The 13,913-nt window shown below is 35.8% G+C and overlaps 3 protein-coding genes, 1 long non-coding RNA gene and 8 other non-coding genes across 12 annotated transcripts in view; 10 read left to right on the forward strand and 2 right to left on the reverse strand.

The window, feature by feature from the left end:
- Nucleotides 1-1,672: 1,672 nt before the first annotated feature.
- LOC124885118 (40S ribosomal protein S14-2-like) lies at nucleotides 1,673-5,260 on the forward strand. Its single transcript, XM_016687537.2, has 6 exons — nucleotides 1,673-1,827; nucleotides 2,022-2,141; nucleotides 2,539-2,584; nucleotides 3,539-3,624; nucleotides 4,627-4,756; nucleotides 4,941-5,260. Exons 1-6 carry the CDS (start codon nucleotides 1,825-1,827, stop codon nucleotides 5,006-5,008), a joined length of 453 nt encoding a protein of 150 aa, XP_016543023.1. The 5' UTR covers nucleotides 1,673-1,824; the 3' UTR covers nucleotides 5,009-5,260.
- Nucleotides 5,261-6,056: 796 nt separating this feature from the next.
- Nucleotides 6,057-10,947, forward strand: LOC107843267. The gene is made up of 2 exons (XR_001666300.2): nucleotides 6,057-9,602; nucleotides 10,504-10,947. It is a non-coding gene; the product is annotated as an uncharacterized LOC107843267 (long non-coding RNA).
- On the forward strand, nucleotides 7,160-7,256 carry LOC124887557. Its single transcript, XR_007045326.1, has one exon. It is a non-coding gene; the product is annotated as a small nucleolar RNA Z266 (small nucleolar RNA).
- LOC124887555 lies at nucleotides 7,724-7,820 on the forward strand. Its single transcript, XR_007045324.1, has one exon. It is a non-coding gene; the product is annotated as a small nucleolar RNA Z266 (small nucleolar RNA).
- On the forward strand, nucleotides 8,394-8,483 carry LOC124887577. The gene has a single exon (XR_007045343.1). It is a non-coding gene; the product is annotated as a small nucleolar RNA U31b (small nucleolar RNA).
- LOC124887544 lies at nucleotides 8,553-8,633 on the forward strand. The gene has a single exon (XR_007045313.1). It is a non-coding gene; the product is annotated as a small nucleolar RNA Z195/SNORD33/SNORD32 family (small nucleolar RNA).
- Nucleotides 8,723-8,807, forward strand: LOC124887545. The gene has a single exon (XR_007045314.1). It is a non-coding gene; the product is annotated as a small nucleolar RNA Z196/R39/R59 family (small nucleolar RNA).
- On the forward strand, nucleotides 8,855-8,999 carry LOC124887564. The gene has a single exon (XR_007045332.1). It is a non-coding gene; the product is annotated as a small nucleolar RNA F1/F2/snoR5a (small nucleolar RNA).
- Nucleotides 9,095-9,190, forward strand: LOC124887556. The gene has a single exon (XR_007045325.1). It is a non-coding gene; the product is annotated as a small nucleolar RNA Z266 (small nucleolar RNA).
- LOC124887558 lies at nucleotides 9,729-9,823 on the forward strand. The gene has a single exon (XR_007045327.1). It is a non-coding gene; the product is annotated as a small nucleolar RNA Z266 (small nucleolar RNA).
- Nucleotides 10,865-13,606, reverse strand: LOC107843265 (beta-fructofuranosidase, insoluble isoenzyme 1). The gene is made up of 6 exons (XM_016687532.2): nucleotides 13,313-13,606; nucleotides 13,004-13,012; nucleotides 11,890-12,905; nucleotides 11,564-11,808; nucleotides 11,374-11,476; nucleotides 10,865-11,262 (listed from the first exon to the last, which is right to left on the reverse strand). Exons 1-6 carry the CDS (start codon nucleotides 13,497-13,499, stop codon nucleotides 11,080-11,082), a joined length of 1,743 nt encoding a protein of 580 aa, XP_016543018.2. The 5' UTR covers nucleotides 13,500-13,606; the 3' UTR covers nucleotides 10,865-11,079.
- Nucleotides 13,607-13,874: 268 nt separating this feature from the next.
- The window catches only part of LOC107843263 (beta-fructofuranosidase, insoluble isoenzyme 1), a 5,655-nt gene continuing 5,616 nt past the window's right edge, over nucleotides 13,875-13,913 (reverse strand). The window contains exon 5 of the mRNA XM_047396936.1: nucleotides 13,875-13,892. Coding sequence (XP_047252892.1) covers nucleotides 13,875-13,892 — 18 coding nt within the window. The remainder of the gene's footprint in view (nucleotides 13,893-13,913) is intronic.

Here is a 13,913-nt window from a genome sequence, read left to right on the forward strand (position 1 = left end):
GAATATCTTTTTACGAGTAACAACATCAAATATGCTGCAATCCAAACAAGTTGGAGTCGGCTATATGAATATTTTCGCTTTTCATTTTAATCTTAACTGATCAAGCCATCTTTTTAATGAGTAATTGTTGGAATTTATGTGCAAATAAAAAATATCCAATTCATGTAATGTTTCCTTTTAGAGGATAATTTTCACATCAAGAAGTTATTAGTATATAAAATGTAAAGACAAATACAAAGTTGACTGTTTGGCCGAGTGGTCTAAGGCGCCAGATTTAGGCTCTGGTCCGAAAGGGCGTGGGGTCAAATCCCACAGCTGTCAATTCTTTTTTCCGTTTTTCACTCGGTGTTCGAGTCTGACTAATCTGAATTTGTACCCAAAAATACCACTATAGAGGTAAAGCCCGACTAATCTTGATTTGCGGAAAGTCCCATCATGGAGGTAAAGTTTTCCCAACCGAAGGCTAGTCTAGATTTGCGCCGGAAAGTCCCATTACGGAGGTAAAGTTTTCACTACCAAAGACTAGTCTGGATTTGCGCTAGAAAATTTCAGTATGGAGGTAAAGTTCGACTAATCTGAATTTGCGTCGGAAAGTCTCGTTATGGAGGTAAAACGTTCCTTACCAAAGGCCAGTTTGGATTTGCGCTGACCAAAGGCTTGTCTGGATTTGCGCCGGAAAGCCCCATCATGGAGGTAAAGTTTTCCCAACCAAAGGCTAGTCTAGATTTGCGCCGGAAAGTCCCATTATAGAGGTAAAGTTTTCACTACCAAAGACTAGTCTGGATTTGCGCTAGAAAATTTCAGTATGGAGGTAAAGTTCGACTAATCTGAATTTGCGTCGGAAAGTCTCGTTATGGAGGTAAAACGTTCTTTACCAAAGGCCAGTTTGGATTTGCGCCGACCGAAGGCTTGTCTGGATTTGCGCCGGAAAGTCCACTATGGAAGTAGAGCGTTACCTACCAAAGGCCAACCCATAGCCAGGGTTTGAATTCGAGACCTCTAATTAAGGATAGAGAAATAGTACTCTATGAACATATTTTAAACCAAAAGCCTTTTTTTTTTTTTCTAGATTTATGTCGATTCAAATTATGTCATGTAAATTCGAATAGAGAAAATATATTTAGCGAATCAAATACTAGCAAGTTTAGTTTCTTTTTAGATAATAAACGAACCAAGACAAATTTCTCACGAGAAAGTATATCCGCACCCGATGTTTACAATGTCACTAAACCATTTAATTTAGTATTGTTGAAGACGAGAATGTATATTAATGAACTATAATTTAATATTAAGAAAGTATACGAAGACATGTTTCATGTACTCATTAATTTGACATAAATTCCTTGTGTGGATTTTTTTTTACCTCGGGTTCAAGTAAGAAGACGACCAAAACCTAGTTTGATTTTAGTTTGACGGGTCACAAATCCATTTGAAATGGATAATTTCAAGCGAAATCGTACAATGTTGGCCGATTTGGGTATACCGTTAAACCATGGGTATATTTGTTAAGATTATTACCGATAGAAACAAAAATAACTAGTTCGCATAACGAACGAAAAGTATTTAGCTATTTTCCCTATATATAAATCCATACCAATCAAATTAGAGGGGCAGGAATACACTTCACCAAACTAGATGGGCCACTTACAGCCAAAAACAAAACAATAGGGGCAACTTCTTGCATATCACAAAAAGTCCATCGCCAAAACCCTACTATATAAACAACAATGGCAGCCATTTCAACAGCTTTCAACTGCAAATTAGGGTTTTCACAAGCGTTTTAGTAATCCCTCAACTTTCTCGCTATCGAACTCAGCTGAAACCATGGTACAAAAATTATTATTTGCTGGAAAATGCAATTTTATTTTTTTTAGCTTAATTTTGAAAATCTAACAAATTTTGAATATTTATTTGTTGCTCATATTGAATGTTATGTGTTTGTTAGTAATTTAACAAATTTTGAATATTTATTTGTTGCTCATATTGAATGTTAATATGTGTGTTTGCTTGTTTGTGTTTAGTCGAGGAGAAAGACTAGGGAGCCAAAGGAAGAGACAGTTACACTTGGACCAGCAACAAGGGAAGGTGAATTGGTGTTTGGTGTTGCTCACATTTTTGCTTCCTTCAATGATACATTCATTGTGAGTTAGTTTTTCTCTCTTAGATGCACCGTAAAATCTTACACTCTGTTTGGATGGTTGTTACGTATAGTTTTAGTCGTATTGTATCGTCCCACCAAATCGGACTTTTCGTAGTTAAGATAAGATACCATAATATTTCAAGTAATGGTTAAAACAAACACACTGTTATAGTTTTCAAAATTGGGACGAAGAAACGCAGAATTAGCTTGTGATTTGTATGTTTTGCTGAATATTCAGCTGAGGGCTATTGTATGTAGTCTCTCTACCTCTGAGGTAGGGGTAAGGTTTGCATACATTCTATCAGACTCGGACCCTGATTTGTGGGATTACATTTGGTATGTTGTTGTTGTTGTTGTTATTATGTTTTGCTGAATCTTAGTTTATGTGTTGAATGCAGCATGTGACTGATTTGTCTGGAAGAGAAACTATGGTTCGCATTACTGGTATGACTTACTGTGCTATTTTTTATTATACGTTGTGAGTGTATCTTCGTTTATCTTAGTAGTTGCTGATTAGCTGGTAGCGATATAACTGAACGGTGTGTTTTCACCAGAAATCTCTGTAAAGAAAGGGTCAAGGAGATTATATAACCTCATAGTATGAAGAGCTGCACGGTGGATCACACCCCTTTAGGGTCCAGCCCTTTCTTAGACTTGGTGAATGTTGATTTCGATGCCAACATTGTGATACAACCTTAGGAGGACCGCATCCTAAAAGCTAGCTATTAAGGTGGGAGAGCCCAAGCAGTCCCACATCAGCGCCCCCATTTTATCGATGTGGGACTCAAGTCTCATACCTTGCAATAGGATTATAACAAACCACCACGCTCCACATCCGCCATCCTCGACGGTTTTACTGTGGGTAGCTTTCACTCTACTTGTGTAAGGTAGCTTTGTCCTAGGTAGCCCTTCCGCTCCCCCATTAAACCGATGTGAGACTCAAGTCCGATACCTTGCAATAGGATCAAAACTCATTGGTTATCCATATGCATAGACTTAGATGATCCTCTTGTTATTTTCCCTAGCTGTTGTTTCTGATGTATGGGTGAAAGTAAGTAGTAGAAAATGTAGAGTATCTCTAGTGTTATGGAACCCTTAATATGTCTGACACAACAAATTATTGGTATTAGAATGAAATGGTTCTATGTGGAGGGAAATGGGTATTGAGGTTTCTTATTTGTACCCCATTTAGTATGGAGTTGTTGATGATGTAGTATTGGTATGGAGACCTAAGTTGCTCGGATTCTCCAAAAATGTTGCCGAACCCGTGTCGGATCCTTCAAAAATACACTATTTTTGGAGGATCCGACACGCACCCATAGACATATTTGAAGAGTCCGAGCAACTTAGATGGAGACAGTTTTCATCTCAATTCATTATAATACATCATGGTTGCAGGTGGAATGAAGGTGAAGGCCGACAGAGATGAGTCTTCTCCATATGCTGCTATGCTTGCAGCTCAAGATGTGTCACAGCGATGCAAGGTACTGTGTAATCTTTGATAAAGTATTATTTCTGAAATCCTACTAAACACATTAGATATGGAGGTTTCTAGCGTAAGTTTTCATGTGGGACACTGCAATATAAACCATCAATGCATGAAAGAAGTAAATGATTTGTTGCCAAGATAGTACTGGTTTACAGAGATTGAATATTAACTTTTATTTAAGAAAAAAGACATATGATTGTCTCACTATACTAATTTCACTGAATTTTGATGTAGTAGTTTTAGTTATCCTGGATCTGGCATTCCATGCATGTGCATGGATTGATTTTTCTATTGCTGCATAAACCCGTTAAATAGGTGCCAAATTAGATAGCTCTTCCACAAGTTCCAAGTGTTATTTTTTGTGGACATTTTTAATAGTTGAGAACCTTAAGACCTATTGGAGCTTCTGATGCCTCCGTTCTACTCCAAGATGCTCCTGAATGTATCGTAAAGCTAATGATTTCTGCTGACTAAACATTCCAAGATCTTATAATGTACACAATGGCCTTACAATCTTTGTTTCTTGTTTGGGTGAAGATGGTATGAAAGATTATTTTTTGGTCCCCTTTGCCGATGTATCTCACTTGCTTAGTGATCAAAATTGTGTATATAATTGATGGGAATAAATGTTGTCCCATCAAACATAATTCGTAAACCTGTCGATTTTATGTCACTGGTTTGGATCTATTTTGCTTTGTACTAGAAGATTCCGTTCTGAAATGCTGCGATGTGCGCTCTTCAATTTTCACACACATGTATGACTAACAGTTATATAATAGTTGATGATACTTGAACTATAGAAAATGTGTACTTCAGATTCTATTTGAGGGTTAAGGTTTTCGAATGTTCGTCAGTAGTTTGGTAAATGGTTTTCATGCTATGCCATTTCTCTTGAGTCCGGATAGAGCAACATTGAGTTAATTTAGGACTGAAGCTCTCGCATTCTGTCCATCTTGCTAATCATTTACAATTTTATTCATTAATTTTGGATTTACAGGAACTTGGAATTAATGCTCTTCACATTAAGCTTCGAGCTACTGGAGGCAACAAAACCAAGACTCCTGGTCCTGGTGCCCAGTCTGCTCTTAGGGCTTTGGCTCGTTCTGGCATGAAAATTGGACGTATAGGTACAATATTTGTCATAGATGATACTGATAATTGTCTGTTGCATCAATATCAGTGTTTTGGCATGGCAATTGTTTCCACGCATAATGTGATAAAAGTTCTCGTATTATGCTCCATATATTCTGTCGTATCTAGTTATGTCATCACTTCCAAGCAAGTTAATTCTTTCTATATATGTTTTTGCAGAGGATGTTACTCCGATTCCCACCGATAGTACTCGCAGAAAGGGTGGTAGAAGAGGAAGGAGGCTGTGAAGACTTCTATTTCTACATGTTGCAAGTTGGAGAATATAAAATATTGTTGTTGAGGATGGATGCTCCTTTCAGTATCTATTTACATTTGATTTCTAATTACTTTGTAGCTGAGCACTTTCGGTTTCGAACCATCTTCATTTTGAGTTGGCCTTCTCTTCGAAATAGTGAAGTTTTTCTTGAATTTGGAAAATTTTTGTACTCTTTGGTTATCTTACAAATCTATTGGTTATATAAATCTTCAATTTCATCAAATTTTAAGTTTCTATTGGAATGTCTCTAAGTGTAATGGGATTATGTTAAGTGGGTTTTAGATGAGCACAGAATCGAAAACTAAAGAATTGTTTACCATAGTCTTCTCCAGATGTTTATAAATCTCGACTAGAATACTATTTGTGTATGTGTACATAGTTCATAAATACTGTACTACTATAAGTTTGTGGGCTGGGGTGAATATTACAGACCAGCGGATCTGGTGGTCGGCAATCGTTCGGACTTGGTAAAGGTTGTTGCTGCACCTGTAGTAGGACAGAGGACTTATCGTGATGCCTGCGGATCAATTGCGTAATGCATGGTTATCGTGTACAGTATTTATGCCCCTTTTGAGGACCAGATTATCAGAGTACTCGAAATTTGTATGTTCATTTTTTGTCCATCTCAGAATTAATTTCAAAATGCCAGTATAAAGCTGAAGTCGTAGTTCCGAAGATTAAAGTTTCTAAATTTTTGCTTGAACCTGTGACCTCCCGGATATAATATGTTTTAAATAAAATGGCTGCAAGCATATGAAGTTAACACAAAGTTTCACTTAAGCACTTTCAAATAACATTCGGTTTTCGCATGAACGGGATCTTCATTATGGGCCATATCCATACCTATTCAGCCCAACGAACTTCATTGTCCATCAGTTAAGCCCATTATACACAATTTTGGGCTCATTGGCCCATTAATCCTCAGCTAAAACCCTAATTGCCAAGTCTATAAATTTCAATTTTCCACTAAAACAATTTGGGGAATCATCCACCCCCAATGTAGCCTAATCAATGTGAGCTTCTTCTCCACTGCTCTTATTTTCATGTTTTCTAAATTTCATTTTTTTTTGAATTTTGTTGTTACTTTTTTTTTCTTTTTGTGTGTGTGTTTTTCCTGTGATTTTTATGGGATTTATAACTGGTAGCCTCTTATGCAATTTACTATGCTTACAGTGGAAGTTATAATACCCTATAATTAATTATTATTGCCATTCTCAACTTAGTCAGCTGTGCTGTTTTCTGCTGCAGTTGATTATAATGACTGGTATATTTATACCTTGTTTCAAAAACAAAAAAAAACTTTGATATGAATTGGATGTTAGTTTGCTGTAATTTTTTCTTAATTATATACTTTTTTTTTTTTTAGTGTTCGAGGGTCTATCGGAAACAGTCTCAGTTGTGGTGTTACATTGCGCATGTTTAGTATATACAAAGTAGTAGATATGTTGCTTGAATTTTCCAAAATGCAATTTGGTGTGTATTAAAATAACAACAACGTAGCCTGTATAGTTCCAACTGTAGTAGATTTAATTTTTGGATGATGTTACAACATTTTTTGAAACATCCAAGCTACATAGCACAGCAATACTATGTTGTTCGAACTCTTCAAAAATGTCAACGGGTGTGTGTCTGATCTTTCAAATATAGTGTACTTTTGAAGGATCCGACATTGGTGCGGCAACATTTTTGGAGAGTCAGAGCAACTTAGCAGCTAAGCATTTACTCTTTAAATCCTTATGCTATATATGTGTATAGTTCTTTAGGAGTGTATTTCTTGATGTATAGGTTAATATGTTTCATTTTGCGCAGCCCTTAAGATCGCCTTCCATTATTCTCCATGGAAGCGTTTTGAGTCATGGCCGCGCTATATTAACTGTGTATGCATACATATTCTTTTTATGTACAATGTACGTATGAGGAGTGTGTTATGTGCTGGAGATTCTCTATAGGGTTTTCCTTTAGTGAGTCTCCGTTTGCCTTGCCTAATTTTATGAGTCATATCCCTTTCTTGGTTCTGTCTTTACCGTTTGGGATTATAGAACCAAAGATACTTTTGAATGGCTCTAGTTAAGGTGGGGTATACATTATAGTGTAATTTTTATTTTTGTAAATGTACTTCTTGTTATGGCTAGTATGATGAAAAACAATTAGATGTGCGAGAGGTGAATTCCTTTATGAGCTTAAACATCGAGGCTTATTGATATTCTGACTTGCCGTTGGAAGTACCTTCATTTCAATTTAGGACTTTTAGTTTGATTAGGTGTATAGAGTTATGTAAAGTTGAAAACTTTTAAAGCTTGTGGTCTCAAATTAGCTTATATCCGTTATGTTGCTGTAAATGTTTGTCCGTAAAGTTAAAATGCAATGTTGTAGTTGAATTGTTGAATGGGTTTGTTGTAAATTTATTGTTTGTTGTGGTAAGAATGATTGGATTCTGACTTGCCTTCATGTACTACTTTTCATTTCTTTTGGGAAAAAAAGAAGTCTTTTGAATTTGTGTTCTCACATATGCTGTAATATTTGTGTAGTTTTTCATTTTGTCACTAAGGTCAAAATGCAGTGTTCCATGTAAAATTGTTTTTGAAATTAGAAAGGTGCCATCTTGTGTAATGATAGCGCTTATGTTCGGTGTCATACTCCTTGGTTGAGGTTGTTTGTTTCTAGATTTATTATTATTTATTGTTTTTTGTGGCAAGAATGATGAAAAACAATTAGATGTGTGAAGGGTAAATTCCTTTATGAGCTCAATCATCGAGGCTTATTGATATTCTGACTTGCCTTTATGAAGTACTCCTCATTTCATTTAGGAAAAAAATAAGTCTATTGAACTTGTGTTCTTACATATGCTGTGTAACATTTGTGGGATTGTTAGTTTGTCACTAAGGTCAAAATGGAGTGTTCAAGTTATATTATTTTTGAAATTAGAAAGGTGCCTTAATGACAGTTTCAAAACACTTGCATTTTAACCTTAATCATTAGAAAGGTGCCTTTATCATTTCATTTAGCATTTGTGTGGTTGTGAAAATCTGTCATTAAGGTTAAAATGAAAATGTAGTTTAAATTGTTTTCATATTTTGTAGTGTCAATATCCCTTTCTGGTTGTACCTTTCTCATGGTAACTTGGGAAGAATTGAATTCAACATCCCGTTTCCAATGCTGTTAGCTTATTTTGTTGTTATAGTTGTTTAAATTTGTCAAGGTTTGGACATTGAGGTCCGGTAGTGAAGGGGACTGTCTACATGAGCTTAGTTCAAACGGCAACAAGTTCCACTCATGTGTTTTCCACCATACCTATTCATCATTGCTTGTTATCGGCTGTTTATGCCTGCTTTGCTTGCTTTTTTTGTGTTGGAAAGGAAAATGATGACAGTTATTGTCGCCCCAGTCTTAAGTTGCATCCTGTTTATTGGATATGCAAGGTGGTGATTGACACATATGTCTGATTCTCCCTAAACAATAATCTTTAAATTTATATTTGTTTGGTTTTAGCTTTTCTTGTTTGTGGAGATATGCAAATAAGGTGTGATGATGCTTATCCACCTATTCTGTAGAGTTCAATGATGAATTCAAATACATGCACTACCATCTGATCTTATAGCATTATCCTCAGCCTTCGTTAAAGTTTTGCGGTTTCTCTGTTTTTTCCTTATATGGTGTGTTTTTTTGGTTTAAAAGTTTTCACTGATGCAATCAATGATGATTTTTTTCCACAATTGCTGATTGAACAGTGATTAATATAAAAATATCACCATCTTTCGGCTGAGATTGCATCTAACACAATTTTTTTCATTATCCTTCTTCAATTTTGTTTAAACTCTGTTGCCTATGGTATCTAATGTCCAGACTACTTTATTGCTGGGTGTTTCGTTTTACGGGCAGAAATTGAACAAAAGAGTAGATCTTGCGACACAGTTGGCTTCTATATCGATAAGCCTTCTGTTACTTAAACCCTACTTACATCTCTTTTATCTTTTCTTTTATTATAGAACCAATGACTCTTTGAATCTTTCTAATTGAGATGTTTACATTATATTTCTATATTTATTCTTAACCTTGTTATGGCAAGAATGATGAAAACAAATTAGATGTGCGAGGGGTGAATTCCTCTATGAACTCAATCATCGAGGCATATTAATATTCTGACTTGCCTATGTCATTTTTACTCTTTATGTTTTTGGTTTAAGACAATATTGATTCTTTTGTGGTGTTAAATTTAAATATATAAGAATCTTGGTGTGCCTATAAAAGCTTATTATTACTAACAGTAACATGAGCATTTTGAGCTAAGTTGTATATGATTGTGTTTGTTCTTTGGACATATTTAGTTACATTTAGGCAGTAGTAGGAATGATGAATATCTATTGTGTGAAGGGAGATCTCCTTACTGAATCTTTACTCTAACTGCTTATTGATATTCTGACCTTTCACTTTTGGCATTAAAGCTCCTGCTACGCACAGGGTCCGGGGAAGGGCCCAATCACAAGGGTGTATTGTACGCACCCTTACCTTGCATTATTGCCCGAGGTTGTTTCCAAGGCTCTGGTCACATGTCAACAACTTTACCGGTTACTCCAAGCTCCCTTTCACTTTTGGCATTGAGTTTTCATATTTGTTTTTCACCTTCTCTTCTCTTGTGAGGTGGTGGGGGGTTTACTTTGGATTCATGTCCATTTACACTATTGTTCTTCAATATACGGCAAGTATGATGAGTTTATTAGATGTGCCAGGGGTGTATTCCCAATGAGCTTAAACTTCTGAGGCTTATTGATATTCTGACTTGCCAACTCAATTTCAAGAACCTTTGTTTTTCCATCATTTTGTTTCGTTCATTGCTCAACTTATGTGTTTCTCTATGTCGGGAGAAACTACTAAAAGTGTCGTGCTGCTAACTTGTTAATGCCACATTTATCAAATTATCTGAATTTCTTTGATTTCCTTTACAAAGTTATTTCCTTTACATGTTCCTTTCAACACTTTAAAATAGACGTGTGTTGGATCCTCTAAAATCATGCATCTTTGGAGGGTCTGTCGCATGCATGTATGACAACATTTTGCGTTTTCTGAGCAATGTGTTTCAATGACTTTACTCAAGAATGCTGAGAATATTAAATGCGCGAGGGGTTGTATTCTTCCTCTGTGAGCTGAATTATCGAGGCTTATTGATATTCTGACTTCCTTGTGCAAATGAAAGTTTTTTTGTTTGTTTGTTTGACTTCAATGTGTTTTCGGGGTATGTTTCATGTTTATTTCTTGCTTGTCAATGGTAAGGATGATGAAAATTTCTATATGCAAGAGTCAGCAAATGCCTCTGTGAGCTTCAATAGTTACGCTAATGTATTCCGACTTACCAAACATGTTCCAAGATTTTGTTTCCTTTTTTCCATTTTTCGATTTGAAGTTGAAGTTGGTCAGTCAATACCTGGTACTTTGTTAGGACTGTCTTTCATATTCAACCTATTTTTGCAGATTTACTACCTTGCTGAATGTGTGTTGGTTCAGTTCGAATGCGACACCGTTTTAAAGTTCAATATTGTTCGCGAAGCATTTGAAGTTCTCTGCTGTGCACATCACGGTCACCTAAGCAAACGGTTCTGAATACCAAGTATGACTCGTAACAGTCTATATATGATTCTTTCATGTCCTTGTTGATTCAATGATGTTAAGAGGTCCACTGGCAGATGAATGACATGATGAAAGGACAGTTCGGTGCACTAAAAGCTTCCGCTATGCATATGGTTTGGGGAAGAGCTTCGCCATAAAGGTATATTGTATGCAACCTTACCTTGGACCGTGACCTTCTGGTCACATTTAAATCATCGAAGAACAATTATTTTGAAAGCAAGAACATAACATTATTACCATAAATTGTACATATAGGATAAATATATATACAATGTTGTTTTTCTGGCCTTGAGGTATATCTAATTTTGTAGACAAGAAATTGAGTTGAAACATAAAAATGACCTACTCTTTTTATGTCCACCAAAATCACATATTTTCCTCTTGACCAAAGTTCCTTTCTCCCAATTTCTATTTTTTTTCTTAGTATTGTATCTTAGCTTTGCCCATACTCCATGCATCCAAAGTCTCAATTGTAATTGGCTCAGTTCCATTATTGAAGGCATATAAATGTGCCTTTTCATTAATTGCTAATGTTGGATAAGCTCTTGATGTTATGCATACCTTCCCACCAGCACCAAAGCTTTCTACTACTGAATTATCAATCTGTAAATAAATAAACAAACATCGAAAAAAATATGTTAACGAATGAGTTTGAATTGATAGAATTGGACATAACTCACCGAGATGTTTAGTTAAGGATGAACGAGAACTTACCAAACTCCTGAGAGACAACTTGTTGTCTTTTAAATCAACGTCCACATATCCAGCAAATGAAGATTTGTTTGTGTACATTGTTTCATTTTTCTTCAAAGTTGACCTGTCAAACATAAACCAAAATTGGATAAAGGAGGTTTGTCAATTTCTCTATCAAAATGTTTGCAATAAGCCAAATCGATAAACATACTTCCTAGCATCAGAGCACAGGAGAACTTTGTAATTTTGTTGTGCTTTGAAAACTCGGAAGAAAACTGGTGTGTTTTCTTCCAAGTTTTCGGTAGCCAATGTTGCAAGACCAAAGGGTCCAAGCCCTCCTTGAACATATGAACCCTTGAGAGCACACACATCTTGCGCGTAGAGATCAGCCCAACTAGGATCGAATGGCTCAGCCTTTTCCAGACTTGAGAAAGAGAATGTCACTTCAACGTCAGCCTGTCATTTCATAAATGCTCAAATTCTGAATCCGGTCTCAATCATGTTAAGTCTAAAGAAGCAACAACAATAAGTCTATACCTGCGCGGGTGTGATTCCTTTAACTTCAACCTTCTCTCCGTTGTTCAGCTTCTTCTTGCTCAGTTGAACCTTTTGGGTTCTAAGGGCGTCTAACTCTTCAACAGGCCACTGAATCAGCTGTTTACCACTAGGGTCGAGCCATAATTTACGTGGGATCAACTGAATTCCAGCCCATCCTTTCGCGTTATCATCTTCAGGGTATATATCCGATTCGTTAGACCAACCCCAGATAACCCTTCTGTTCTTGCTTGGGTCATAGAACGACTTTGATGCATAGTAGTTACCGTAGTCCAATCTCAATCCCTTCCAACTATCGATCGAACCAGCATCTGGAATGTACCTATCCTTTTTGGTATCGTACTTACCAATAGTATAGTACTCGAATCGAGTGACATCCATACTATTCTTAAGCACATACTTATGTTCTTCACCATATTGTTCTAGCCCATTAGTGCCCTTTAATGCAACTGGGAAAAAATCTGGACATTCCCAGTTTCCAGTACCGTTAGTCGAGTGGAGTGGATGTTTGGCTTTGATCCATTTCGTGAAGTCTTTGCTTCTATACATTATGGCTAACCCTCTTCTCTTCCTCTGAGCTCCGATCACTATTCTCCAACGCCCATCTTGGCCCATCCAAGCTGTTGTCGGGTCGCGAAACTGGGTCTTGTTGACTCCAATATCGGCAACTATCAAAGGGTTGTTGTCGGGCTTGATCCATTCACGAAGATATGGGTCAGATATGTTGGCTGGAACGGCATAGTTCTGGACTTGGGTATTGTTGGCATCTACTATACCGGTGTACAAGATAACGGGCTTGTTACCGGGTAGAATAGTAGCTGACCCGGACCATGTACCGAACTTGTCAAATGGTTTGGAAGGGTAAATCGCGGGCTCTAAGTTGATCCAGTTAATTAAGTCTTTTGAAACTGAATGAGCCCAAACAATGTTGCCCCATACTGACCCATTTGGGTTGTACTGGTAGAATAGATGATAGATTCCATTGAAATACATTGGTGCTGTTTAAAATATATCAAAAGCATAATTACGAATAATTATTATTTTGTGGTTTTATGTAATGAAAATTTAAACAAGTTTTTTTAAGAAATTGACTCACCATTAGGATCTATTGTGATATTTTGAAGGCATCATCAAGAGAGAAGATGAAAATGACAAGAAATGATTAGTAAAGACATATAATTGAAAGTTAAAAATATGAGAAACGATGAAAAGAACTATAAATAGACAAACACATTAATGACAGTAGTCGAACTACTATACATAGTTATGTTTTTTTTAATACATATATAAAGAACAGAACCACACCGAACGTATACATTATACGTGCATGGGAAAAAAAGTTGATACATATATAAAGAACAGAACCCACACATGCAACATGTTTCGCTGGAGAACGTATACGTACCATTTATCCAATGTTTTTCAGGTTGAAAATGATAACCAGTTCTATGAACAGTTTTAACATTTACAGCACTTTGAGATTGTAAATGAACAAAAACTTTGTGGGAAGCAAACACAACATTATTAGATAATAAAACTACTAAAAAACAAACTAAGATAATTGGCAAAGCCCAGCGAGAAGAATAATCCATAACTTCTTTTTTTTTTTCCTCAGATATTAATTGGGCTTTGACAAATAATTTTTTTTTTTTTTTTTTTTTTTAAGTAAAATTATTGATAAGGAGAAAAAAACATAGAAATGAAGAAGAAAAGAAAATGTTAGGAGTATTTATAGTGAAAAAAAGGGTAGAGTTTGTTTTTAATTGAAAGATGGAGAGTTGATTTAGGATTTTTTTTTTAATTATTAATAAAATGGATAGTTTTTTTTTTCATTTGTTTGGATGATATTTATCTAAAATTTTGGACAATTTATTGGTTATTGATTCCTTCCATGAGTCTTTTACTATTTTTTGTGAGAACAATTGCTTTGTCGTTTAATTTTTGTGTTAAAAAATTAAATAATGAATTCAAAAAGTAATGTAAAACTTTGGATTTTCCATGTTAAA

This window comes from Capsicum annuum, chromosome 9 (genome assembly GCF_002878395.1).
Source record: "Capsicum annuum cultivar UCD-10X-F1 chromosome 9, UCD10Xv1.1, whole genome shotgun sequence".
Classification (NCBI taxonomy): Eukaryota; Viridiplantae; Streptophyta; class Magnoliopsida; order Solanales; family Solanaceae; genus Capsicum; species Capsicum annuum.